We start from the raw sequence: 12,833 nt of genomic DNA, 5'->3' as shown, positions 1-12,833 counted from the left end.
CATCTCTTGTACAGAAATATTCATAGCAGCGGTGACAAAGAATTGGAAATTGAGTGAATGTCCTTCAACTGGGGATTGGCTTAGCAAACGGTGGTCTATGTATGTCATGGAACGCTATTGTTCTATTAGCAACCAGGAGGGACGGGATTTCAGGGAAGCCTGGAGGATCTGCATGAACTGATGCTGAGTGAGGTGAGCAGAACCAGAAGAACACTGTGCACCCCAACAGCAACATGGGGGTGACGAGCAACCTCGAGGGACTTGTTCGTTCCATCAGGGCAACAACCAGGGACGGTTTGGGGCTGTCTGCGATGGAGAATGCCATCTGTGTCCAGAGAAAGAGCTGTGGAGTGTGAACAAAGACCAAGGGCTATTGCCTTTAATGTTTTTAAAGAGGGATCTTCTTACGTAATCTTGCTATCTCTTCTATTTTCTTTTTTCATTAAGGATCTGATTTCTCTCAGCATCAGTGTACAGCCTGGAAACAACGCCAAGTCGATCCGGCTGCCTTCTGTGGGGGGAGGGAAGTGAGAGCGGAGAAGTTGTAAAATGCAAAAATCCAGGCAAGGCAGCAGGCCGAGCAGCACTCTCATGCACCTGGGCGGGTGCCGGGCGCCCCGACATTCCGGCTTCTGTTCAATCCGCCTGTTTGCAGGAGTCTCCTCGGGGGTCCTTGGTGGATGCTGCCGGCGCGTGTCTCAGGCTCCCCAGGGGCCGCACTGCGCTGGGGGCCCTCGTGTTACACGGGGGGACACTGGGGCCGGCGGGGGAGGGGCGCGCCCCTCAGCCCGGCCCGAGCTGCCTCAACACCCCGACGGCCGTTTCGGTGGCGGAGCGGCCTGAGGCCGCGGGCTCCGGGCCACGCGGCGGGGCGAGGAGGCGGCGCCCGCAGGGTCGCTGCTCGGAGAGCCGGGCCGGCGCGGTCCCCACGGCCGCTCTGCTCCGAACCCCAAAGGCCGCCGAGCCCCGCCTCGCGTTTCCATGGCCACAGGAAGACGCGGGTCCGCCCGCTCCGAGAAGGGCCGGGACTACGTTTCCCAGGATGCTCCTCGGCCACGAGACGCGGTTGCCATGGAGCCCGGAGGACGGCCGGAAGCGAGCCTCCACCGAGTGCGTCACGGCTCCTTTCCGCGCTGCTCGGCGGCTCCGGCGCCGCCCAGAGGGCTCGGTGAGCGGGGGGAGGGGGCCGGAAACCGGGCCTCCGGGGAGGGGCGGGGGCGGGACCCCGACCCCGAGGCGCATGCGCCAGCGGGCCCCAAGCCCCGCCCTCCTCCGAGCCCCGGGCTTGTGGCGCAGCCGGCGCAGGAGGTCGAGGCCCGGCGGCCTGTGCGGCCCGGAGCGGGGAGGGGGCGCGGCCGCGGGGGCCCGGTCCCCCCACCCCGACCCCGGGGCCCCGCTCCCCCCCTCTCCCCTGCCCCCGACCCCGGGGCCCCGCTCCCCTCCCCCCCGACCCCGCTCCCCTCCCCCAACTCCTAACCTCGCCCTCCCCCGCGCTGCCCTCACCGCCCCTCCCCTCCCCCTTCCCTCTTTCTTCCTCCTCGCTTCCTTCCCCCTTCCGTCTTCCTTTCCATTCTTCCCCCTCCCTCGCCCCTTCTTTTCTCTTCCCTCCTCCCCTTCCTCCCCTCCCCCTCTTCTCCCCTCTCCCCCCTATGTCCCTTCCCCTCTCTCCTCTGCTCCCTGCCTCAACCTTCTACTCTTTCTCCCCTCCCTCTCCTCTTCCTCCTCCCCCCTCCCTCTCTTCCCCTTCCTCTGCCCCCCGGAACCATCCTGAGAAGAGTGGGCACTTAGGGTGCCCTTGCTGGGGTGCCCCGGCTCCAGGCTTCCCGCTGGCTCCTCGCTGTGCCTCTGGGAGGCAGGTCCTCTTACTTTCCCCATTTTCCAGGTGAGCACAGGGAGACCCGGAGTCCGGTGACTTGGACACAGACTTGCCCTCAGGTAACCCGTGTCCAGTCATCACAGGCTCAACTCCTCTGCCCTCTGCCAGTCGGGTTTATTTTCATCCTTACTTTTGTTCAGCACCCCCAAGAGAATTCCAGCTCTTCTCTGGAAGATTCACCTTCTTTCCAACTTCCCTTTTGTCTTCACAGACTCTCCTGCCTTTTTATCTGGAGCTGCTCAATCAGTGTTTCCTGAGTCAGGATTCCCCCAAGGAGGACGGAGGGTGGCCTCTGCTTGGACCAGCCCTCCTCATAGTGTGCTTTTCTTCCCAGCTGGGCCTCCTGAGGACACCATTCTTTCCCAGAAGAGACCATGGCCCCCATGTCCCCGACTGCCCAGGCCTCCCAGGTGAGTGGGATTCAGCTCAAGAAGCTGAGGTGTTCCTCCTAACTGGCTCCTTTTAGAATAGAGAACTCGGGGGCTCTGAGAAGAGGAACTCATGCTGACACAAACTGCCGACCGTCCTCCAACCCCTGAGGAGGTAGAACCCTTGCTGTGATCAAGTCACCCAGGAGCCTCAGATGCCAGGTGGCTGGCGGATGCTCTGGGCGCTGCACAGCACCCCTCTCCCATTGCTCTGGCCTAGACTTGCAGGTTTCCTCGGCTGGCATTTGAATCTACACAGAGACTTGTCTGTAGCACCAGTGATCATGCCCCCGTTTTGGAGAGGAGGAGACTGAGATTGCCAGAGGAAGGGATTGGCCCTGAGTGATGCCAGGGCTCCTGGGAGAGAAACCTGCTCTTTCTGACTGGCCCCACTCTGGCCATTTCCTTTTTTAAAAAATTAATATTTTATTTGTTTTCCAGTTATTTACTATAGTAGTTTCCACTCATCATTTTTATAAGGTTTTGAATTTTACACTTTTTCCCCCAACCTCCCTTCCCTTCTCCATCCTCTCCACAGAAGGCAGTCTGATAGTCTTTACATTGTTTCCATGCTATACATTCATCAAAATTGAATGTCTTAGGACAGAAATCATCTCCTTGAGGAGAAAATAAAATATTAGAGATAGCAAAATGATGTGATACAAAAGTCACTTTTTTATAACAAGATTGAAGGTGATAGTCTTTATTTAACCTCCACAGATGGGAGCCTCCATGGCAGATCCCCCAAATTGTCCCTGGTTGTTGCTGGTGAAATGGGCGAGGCCATCACGGGTGCTCCAGTTCTGCTCATCTCACTCAGCATGAGTCCTGCAGATCCCTCCAGGCTTCCTGAATCCTGTCCTTCCTGGTTTCTAATAGAACAAGAAGGTTCCATCATGTACATAGACCACAGTTGGTTCAGCCATTCCCCAGTTGTTGGACATTCACTCATTTTCCAAATCTTTGCCACCACAAACAGGACTGCTGTGAATATTTTTGTACAAATGATGTTTTTGCCCTTTTTCATGTTCTCTTCAGGGTATAGACCCAGTAGTGTATTGCTGGGATGGAAGGGTATGCGCATTTTTGTTGCTCTTTGGGCGTAATTTCTGGCCCTTTTCTAAACCCAGACCAGCAGAGATGCAGGCTGTCCCAAAGTCTTTGTGCAGTTGGCAACTTCAGTAGTTTCAGATGTAGAAAGGCTCCAAACCAAGCTGAAACTAGAAAAGGTAGTGACAGGAAATTAGTCAATGAAGACATGAGGTCCTCAGCACTAGGGCCCCTGCACCTAATGAGGGGCAGGAATAAAGTACTGAGGAATGGGCCCAGAGACTTGGCAGAGCTGGCTAGGGCCAGGAACAGAGGGGTCCTGGGGGCCGAGGGGCCAGGAGAACTGGCAGTGTGTAGTGAAGTCAACTGGCTCAGGTATCTTCTCTGTCGCCAGTCAACCCTTGGCACACCTCCCAGGCTGCTTCCCTTCCCCACCCTCCTCCCAGGCCACCAGTCCTGATCCACTCTTTTAGGCACTCTCTTTGCTTGCTGTAGCAAGCCTCAGGGTCCTTCCAGACTTTGTCATGACTATAAACATGCCCATCCTAAGTTCTCTAAGGTCTCGAAAGTCACTCCCTCCCTGAGATGGGAAGCAACTAGCCAAAGGGGCATGCACATGCAGTTGTGTGGAACACTTCCATGTTAGTCACTTTGTACAAGGAACCTTGAATAAAAGAAAGAAAGAAACAAAAATGAGCAAAAACTGGCCTGGGCCACCCAAGTTCAAGCTGTCTGGAGGTGTGTGCATCTCTCCAGGAGGCCTCTGGGGTCAAGTCTTCCCCAGTTCTTTAGCCCCTGGTGCTGGTGGTGCCTTTAGCATCCTGTTCCCACAGGTTTTTCTGATAGTGTCCCACTTGTTCTCCCTCTCCAGAAGAGCTGCTATAATAGTTTCCATACAAACAGGTCCTTTTCCCTTTTGGGGGATGTTGGTGGGATATCAGTGCAGCAGGGGTATAGCCCCATCAAAGGGGGTCCACATGGAGGCCCAGGATTCTTCTGCCAGGCTCCAGTTTGCCTCACCAGTGGCCTGCTGGAGGTTTTCCACCTTCGTCCCCTCTGCTGTCCCCTTCACCTTAGGGGTGCCACTCATCCCATTACTCTTCCGCTTGCCTCTCTGACACTTAGTCTTCCCATTCACTGGGGTCTCTTGGGAACCCTTACTGATCCTTGAGTACTCTGTCTCCCAATTCTGTTTCTGGGGGCCTCCCCCCTCAATCTCCTCTCTTCCCTCCTCCTCTCCCCCCATCTCTCCTCTCTCCCTGTCACCTCCCTTCCCCCATTTCCTCCTTCCCTCTCCTCTTCCCTCTCTTTACCTCCCCATTACTGCCCTTCCCCCTCCCAACTCCTCTCCTCCCCATCTTCTCCCTTCTCTCCCTCCCACATCTCCACCCCTCCCCATCTCCTTTCTCCCCTCCTGCCCCACCAACTCTTCTCTTCCCCTCCCCTATCTTCAACTCTCCCCTCACATCTCCCTTCCCTCCCTCCTCACCTCTTCCCCTATTCTCTCCTCCTTCAGCCTTTCCTACCCCAGTTCCCCTTGTCCATGTCTGACCCCTCTTCTGAGATGACTCCCCAGTTCTGTCTCTGGCTCCACAGATTTGTGTGTGGTCATCCCCATTCCTGGTGATCTGGAGGGAAGATCCATTTGGACCACTTGGATGATTGAAGGGCTGCGAACCACTCCCTGTAATTGCTGCTGACTTCCCTTTCCTCCCAAGTCCATCGGGAATAATCCTTAGGGAAGCACAAATGTTTTCTGCTGTTTCAGGACTCATTGACGTTCCGGGATGTGGCCGTGAACTTCACCCAGAAGGAGTGGAGGTACCTGGACCTTTCTCAAAAGGAGCTGTACCGGGAGGTGATGCTGGAGAACTATGGGAACCTGATCTGCCTGGGTAAGGAGGCTTCTCAGGAACTCCCACCAAAAGGGAAATGTACTTCTCAAGGAGTGTATTGAACATCAAGTCTTTGGTATTTGGCTCAGATAGTAGGAAGGACAGAGGGGAGAAGTTGAGGAGATGAGGGTAGAGAGGGAAGAACACATTGTTAATCTTTTTGTGCTCCAGAAAAGGACACCCCCAGGATCCTAGATTTGCAGCTAGAAGGGGCATTCATCATAAAGACCCAAAGAGTGCCAGTTGAGGCTGTGGGGCCCTGTAGCCTGAGAGCACTAGATGGAATGTTTTGCTTCCCTTCCTTGGGACTGTATCCCAGCACCCCACTGGTACTTATTCCTGAACTCATAGTTGTTCTTTGCCCATTTTCCGTTCTGAGGAGCGCAGCTCTGTGTCTCCGCAGTGACTGCCAATGCCCTCTGGGCTCTTGTGTGGTTCCACGTTGAGCAGAGATGCAGGAGTTTGGATGGTGTTCAAGCTCCTAATTTCCATTTCCTACCAATAGGACTTGAAACTTCCAATCCCAGGGTGATTGACCTGCTGAAACGAGGGGAGTCCCCGTGGATGCCTGAGGGAGATGGCTCAGGGAAGAGTCGCCGGCAAGGTGAGTAAGAGATACCAGCCCACCCGCTTGGCCATTGTCTGGGCCTGTGTCTGACAGTCCCTCAGCTCCTGCAGAGCAGGGAGCCCTCTTTCTACTTGAACTTGGGTCCTTCTTAATTGCTGTTGTTCCATCTCAAATCAATCGGCAAATATTGATGTAGCCTCTTCTGGGTGTTTGACCTTGTCCTCAGCCTCTGGCTTCCCTCCTTTTCCTAACCTTAACCCTTTTCCTAATGCCCATAGAAAAGAGGCCAAGTCCATGTACAGATGGAGACGACATCTGGTGCCAAGAAATACAGATCTGTACAAACTAGGAGTTTGAGAAGGATGGGGGATTCAGTAAAAGCTTCATTTGGAAAAAGGTGCTTGAGCTTGGTTTTAGAGAAGACAGGAACACAGAGGGAAGGAAGAAGTAGACTGGAGGCATGTGGACCGGCCAGGGTCAAGGCATGGAGAAAAGAAAGGGAGCGCTGGGGAAGAGGAAGGCCAGCTTAGCTGGTGGTGGAGTTGGATGCAGGAGATGTCATGGAGGTGGACACAGCAGGTGCTAGACTATGTGGGATGAGGGAGAGGAGGAGGTCTGGAGCAGGCGCAGCCTTCAGGAGGCAGAGTCAGGGCTGGAGGGAAGGGGGTTTGGACCATGAGATTTCTCTGTTACTGATGGTGGGTGCCTTTCCTTAGAGATTACCACCAAGTTACAGGGAGAGCTTGTTTGTGTGCAGGGGCTTCTGTGCTGCCTCCCCCATTATGCTGAGCCTTTGACTGTTCCCTGACGAATGGTCACCCCCTTGGTTTCTTGTGGTGAACCTCCCTACATTAGGGGACTTTGGGTCTGTCTGTAACTTCCTGGGGGTTGGCCTCACAGCATCTCAGTAATGGCAGTGGAGTCACTTTTCCTACATATTTGAAGTATCTATTTGAAAACTGGAACCATTGGACCATATCCTAGCCTGCTTTCTGCAACTCAACCACCACTGAAGAAAGCAATGAATGAATGGTTTCAAGGAGCTTCTTTTCCAGTGGGACAGGACAACACAAACAGACCAAAGCAGGGTCCCCTCTTGGAGACCGGAGCAATCTAGAAAGAACGGAACTGGACGTCCAATGGGTGCCCATGGACTGGAGGGTGGCATGAAAATGATGGCTCATGAATGTAAAGTAATATTGCATGGCAAGGAGGAGATGGGATGAGGTAGCAGAAAGCTCAACTGATGCCAGGTCAGGCATAGAACTGAGGGAGCTTCCAGTGCATCCAGAGTCAATAAGAATGGAAAGACCATGCCTTGTCAAGACTTAAGAAGTCTAACCAGTAGGTGCCCAGTCGCCACTCCAGAAGACCCAGTGCCCCTGCACAGACCACTTGTGCATACAGTGTCAGACACATGGGGCATGATGGCCGTTATCTGTGCCCCCAGATGGGCTTGGGGAAGATGGGGGTACCTGAAGAAAGAAAAGGAAAAGAGCCAAGGCAGAGCAGGAGGGAATGGTGGAGGGGATGTGCAGGGATGTTTGGATGTTTAGCCTACTTCACGAGTACTTTCTTATGTCTGCCATCCCAACCCAGTGAATCCATTGAGGCCTCACTGGCAGTGGTTGCTGAAGATTGGACATGGACTCTGTGCAGCCAGTGCCCTGCAACGGCCCAGGATGTAGGCTTGGGGTTACCAGGTTCCATTGACCCACACTTTAACGAGCTGGGCTGTGCAGTGGAGACTCACCACTTCATTTTTTTCTCTTTTTTTGTGAATGAATATGTTTGTGTTTGTGGAAGTTTGTCATGTGCACAAAAGAAAGAAAACATAAAAACAAAGGAAAATACATTCTATTTCCCCCCCATAACCCTTCCATTCTCCAACATTTGTTTTCTTTTGAGGGTACTCTTCCTCCTTCCAGTTCCTTGGGCACCGGGGTTTGGAGTTTTCCTAGACTCTTTCATTTGCCTCACCCCTCACCCCATAACAAGTCTTTTCTCTCCAGCTCAGCAGAATGAGGGGCTCCTGGGGGAGGCAGGAACACAAGCTCAGGCTTGTGGGTGGGGCACTTCATTACTCCTAGGCATGTGAGGGGGAGCTTGAGTCCATGCAGCCCTGAGGTCCACATGATGGAGAGCTAGATCACTAGGGGCTTCTGCTCTGAGATGTTGTTCTATGACCCTTCTCAACCACAAAAGCATTGATTACCTACCCAGATGATGGTCAGGGGAGCCTGGCATTCCTGGCTTCTATGGAGTATGCAGGAGAGTTGATCAGTGGGCAGAAAGAGAACCACCTGGGTCATCTTCAGGTACAGTGACCCTGTCTCTTCCCTCTCCAATTCATCAACTTTAAGTGGGTCCCTCAAGGATAAAACACCAGATCTCAGATTGGAAGGGGCATCTCTTCACAAGTGCCCAGCCTCATCTGACCTGGTCAAACTGGTCCATATCTATTTCCCATTTGGGTCGTTTCACTGTCCCCAGGCACTGAAATGCTCTCCCCTTCCCTCTTCCCTTTCCCTTATCTGAATCTTTAGTGTCCCTCAAGGCTCTTTCTCTAGGAATCATTTTGTATTTTTTGTGATTCTTTCTTTTCATTATCCCTAACACATACATATTGAGACCATTTTTTGTCATGTTTCCCAATTTGCAGAGGATGAAGTGAAACCTCAGAGTGATTTTGATTGTTATTTCTTATATTAGTGATTTGCAGCATTTTTTCATATAATTGTGAATATTTTGCAGTTATGGGAATTATTCAAATCATTTGAACACATCTGTTGTGCATATCTTGGTCATACATTTAATCTAAACCTTTATCAGAAAAATTTGATACAAAGATTTTTTCTTCATTAGACCACTTATCCTGGATGTAGTAATACAGCTTTTCAATTTCATGTAATCAAAGCTAATGATTTTATTTTTGATAATTGCCTCTGTCTCTTGGTTGCCCATGGCTATGAGAGGTCTATGATATAATAATCTTCTAATATTGTTCTTGTATATCCATTTAGAAGGTATTGTGGAGTGTGGTATAAAGGGTTAGTGTAAGCCCAATTTCTGCCAGACTACTTTCTAGTTCTCTCAATAGTTTCTATCAGATAGGGAATTTTTCCCTAAGAACTTCTGTTATTAAATAGTGGGTTATCAAGTTCCATTGTTTCAGATTCTCCCTTGCCTCTTCTGTTCCACTGATCTAGCTGTTTTGGGTCTTGGGAGAGGAGGTGTACTTTGTATTTAGAAGTCAAATGATGATTTATTTCATATAAACATTTTGTGTTATATCCAGTTTAATAAACTAAGATGCCCTCACACAAAACCTGCTGAATAAGGAATAAGAAATGTCCCAAATTCCAGTGTGGGAAACTAAACAATAAACATCTCATAGGCATCATTTTAAAACATTTCTGGGAAAGCATGCAGCACAACTTCAACTTCTGTCATTATTTCCTTCTAAAACATTAGTAAAACATTTTTTATTAAAAATTAAATAATTAAAACCCACACCACTTATATCCAGTCCAATCAAATAAGGCAGAGTATCCAGTTCTTACTTGTTTTTCTGTGGGCAAGAAGTGAGGATCTGTCAATCACTGGGCCCTCAGTGTGCTGCAGACCAGGTGGCAGGTGGGCAGGCAGAGGGTGAGTTTGAGGGCACCTGACAGCAGCCACTGCCTTTTCAGCAGGGCTGGGTCTTTGAGAGAGTGATGCTCATCTGTTTGAGAGAGGCCCCTCGGAAGGATCCCAGCTTGCTCTCCTGGCTCAGTCGGATTGGAATTCTTTAATGTTTGATTGCCATTGCATTGGAAGACAAATGGAGTCTGCACTGGAGGCCTTCCCATGTGTTTTCTCTATGCCTGGAATAATAATAAAATAATAATAATAATAATGTTTATCCTTCATTTTGGAAGAAGACCACGATGTCAGGAAGCAGTGGGTCTGGTTGCTGATTCTAATTTTTTTATGTTAAGCTTCAAGCCAGCTTTTATCCTTTTTTTCTACCTCCTCAAGAGGCTTCTTAATTCTTCACTTTCTGCCATCAGAGCAGTATCCACATATCTGAGATATAGCCAGCCTGGTTTTTCAGATGATGTACGATTAAGTTAGTATAGATTCTATAAGTTAAATAAATAAGGTGACAACATATAGCCTTGTTGTACTCCTTTTCCAATCTTAAATCTATCGGTTGTTTCATGTTTGATTTTAGCTGTTGCTTCTTGGCCCTCATTACAGGTTCCTCAAGACACAAATAAGATGATCTCTTTGGTTACTGCTGCCTGTAGTACAATTTGAGTTCTGGAAGTGCTATTCTCCCTTTGTTTCTGCTTTTTGTCATCATTTCTGCATCTTTTGTTTCAAATGAATTTTATTTTTATTAAGTTCTTTGAAGCATCCCTTTGATAATTTGGTTACTATAGCATTAAAAGTGTAGATTAACTTTGCTAGTATTGTCATTTTTATTATATTTTCACAGCCCTACCTTGGAGCACTGAATATGCCTTGAGCTCTTTGTAATTGAAGCTATATAATCTTTTGTGTGTTTTAGTAGATTGAGTCTCCTGATATTAGGATATTTTATTTTTTTATAGTTATTTGAAATGGGATTTTACTTTCTAGAAATGCTTTTAACTTGTGAGGATCTGGGGTTTTTCAAGTAAAGCTTCATATTATCAACAAATAAAGTTGTTTTTTCTCTTCTTCACCATCTTAATACCTTTAATTTCTTTCTTCTTAGTGCTATTGTTAGCATTTTCAGAACTCTTATCATATAATAATGAGAGTGACTTTCCAGACACTTTTATTCTATTTATTAAGTTTAATTTTATTTTCTATTTCAGTTTCTTTCTCCCTCCTTGCTTTTCTCCAAAGATTAAGAAAGCAAGAAAAACAAAGTCTGTTACAAATATGTATAGCCAAATAAAACAGATATCCACAGTAACTATGTAAAAACAAATGAGGGGGCAGCTAGGTGGCGCAGTGGATAGAGCACCAGCCCTGGAGTCAGGAGGACCTGAGTTCAAATCCAACCTCAGACACTTAATAATTACCTAGCTGTGTGGCCTTGGGCAAGCCACTTAACCCCATTTGCCTTGCAAAAAACCCTAAAAAGACAACCCAAATGTGCTTTAGTCCCTCTCAATAGGGAGTCCTCTGGCACTTCTATTGGTTCTATTTTGTGATCTGAGAAAATGAAGTCAGCTGTTTGTTTCTCAAAGTCTCAAAGCTCTCTTTCTGAAGACCTTGCCTTCGACCAGGATCTAGGCATCTATTTCTGAGGTTTTTGGTTTATTTCCCAAGACTTCACCCCTCTTGGCTGGGCTTCCCTGTCACCTGGGACTACCCTTTGGGCTCCCCTGAATCACTAGGAAACTTTAGATTCTTGTTTGGATGTCCCTTAGCCCTGAGGATGCCCCTCCTGGAGGCTGACCCTCTTTAGATTCTTGTTTGGACGTCCCTTAGCCCTGAGGATGCCCCTCCTGGAGGCTGACCCTCCCAGGCAAAAAGATGGGATCCTTCCCCCTCAGGGCTGCCTATATGAATCGTTCCTGAATCACTTTGTCAGGACTCTGTGTAGGAGGCCCCTTTGGGTGCACAGATGGTCTTTCTTCCTGTTTGTGTTTGTATTCCTTGTGCCAGACTCTATGTCTGGTACAGTAACACCTTGATGGACACTTGTTGGCTGACTGATAGCAGTGGACAGTGGTCCTCTGTCTTATCCAATCTTGGAAGGCTTGTTCCTGGCCCTGTCTATATCCTCCAACTCTTCAGAGGGGTGAGTGGTTATAAGAAGCTTAGGAAGACATCCTGAAAGAAAAAACTCTGGACTAAGTTTTGCAGACCCTGATCCAGGACTGCCCAGCATGGTGGGCCTCATCAGAGAGGGGACTGGGTTCCTTGAGTGAGGCAAAATGGCAGCAGCTTCCAGGAAGTGTGAGATACATGAGTTTAGAGTAAACACCCCAAGTGTTCACAGGGACTATTGGTTCCCAACCTATGGTAGAGCATTCAGAGCTCATATTGGTCTGGTCAGCCACCATCAGACATGTGGTAACTTGTCTCTAATAGTGATGTCATTTTTTTTTTTTAGGTTTTTTGCAAGGCAAATGGGGTTAAGTGGCTTGCCCAAGGCCACACAGCTAGGTAATTATTAAGTGTCTGAGACCGGATTTGAACCCAGGTACTCCTGACTCCAAGGCCGGTGCTTTATCCACTATGCCACCTAGCCGCCCATAGTGATGTCATTTTGGTTGTCTTCTGGAATGAAGGACAAGAACCAGCCAACTATCAGAAGCTCAGTCTCTTGAGTCAGGTTTGGTGGGGTTTATTCGCTGGACTTGGCCTGGCATTTGTAAGCCCTAGTACCTATGACTTACTCTCTCACTTGACCCTACCTATGAATACATTGTTTTTCTCTTTCCAGTTGCCTCCCTTGCCCCTTGAGGCTTCTCTTTTTTGTGCTTAAGGTATGATCTTCTTGACTTTCTCCTGGGCATCAACTTCCCTCCTGGTTCTGTCTAGGATTCCATTTCTTCAAAGGTGGGTTTTTTAGGTTGCTGTCTTCTGTTTTTACTTGCCCAGATTTCCAGTTCCATCCTTCCCTTCCTTCCCAGAAAGACTATTCCTCATATCATTTTTTTTAAGAGGAAGAAGAGGGGAAAAAAATCAGGTAAACTATTGATCACATCCAAAAATTCTGCCATGACTTGTATTCCTTGCCTTGCATTCTTGTCATGTTTCTCTGGAGAGGAGGGGATGAGAGGGGAAGTTATCTTTTCAAACCTCCTCTTCTTGAGGGAAGACTTGGTTCTTTGTACTTTGCCAGCTTTCCTTTTTAGTGGTTTTGTGGTGGTTCCCTTAGGTATCTTGATATCTATTGCTTTTTTTCCTTGTTCATAAAGTAAAGCTCTTCATCCTTGGAGTCATGGTGGGGAGGCCCTGCAAGCCTTGTTCTGAATCTGCCTCAGACAAATCTACGGTTGGGACTTGAGACGAAACAAGGCAGTTCT

At 49.0% G+C, this 12,833-nt stretch overlaps 1 protein-coding gene across 1 annotated transcript in view; it reads left to right on the top strand.

Moving 5' to 3' along the window:
* Positions 1–1,463: 1,463 nt before the first annotated feature.
* Positions 1,464–12,833, top strand: part of LOC141497227 (uncharacterized) — a 36,075-nt gene continuing 24,705 nt past the window's right edge. The window contains exons 1-4 of the mRNA XM_074199874.1: positions 1,464–1,882; positions 2,088–2,286; positions 5,123–5,249; positions 5,755–5,853. Coding sequence (XP_074055975.1) covers positions 2,251–2,286; positions 5,123–5,249; positions 5,755–5,853 — 262 coding nt within the window. The 5' untranslated portion in view covers positions 1,464–1,882; positions 2,088–2,250. The remainder of the gene's footprint in view (positions 1,883–2,087; positions 2,287–5,122; positions 5,250–5,754; positions 5,854–12,833) is intronic.

The sequence above is a fragment of the Macrotis lagotis genome, chromosome X (assembly GCF_037893015.1).
Source record: "Macrotis lagotis isolate mMagLag1 chromosome X, bilby.v1.9.chrom.fasta, whole genome shotgun sequence".
Classification (NCBI taxonomy): domain Eukaryota; kingdom Metazoa; phylum Chordata; class Mammalia; order Peramelemorphia; family Peramelidae; genus Macrotis; species Macrotis lagotis.
Note: the sequence above shows the minus strand (reverse complement) of the source record. Positions and strands in the feature narration are given on the sequence as shown.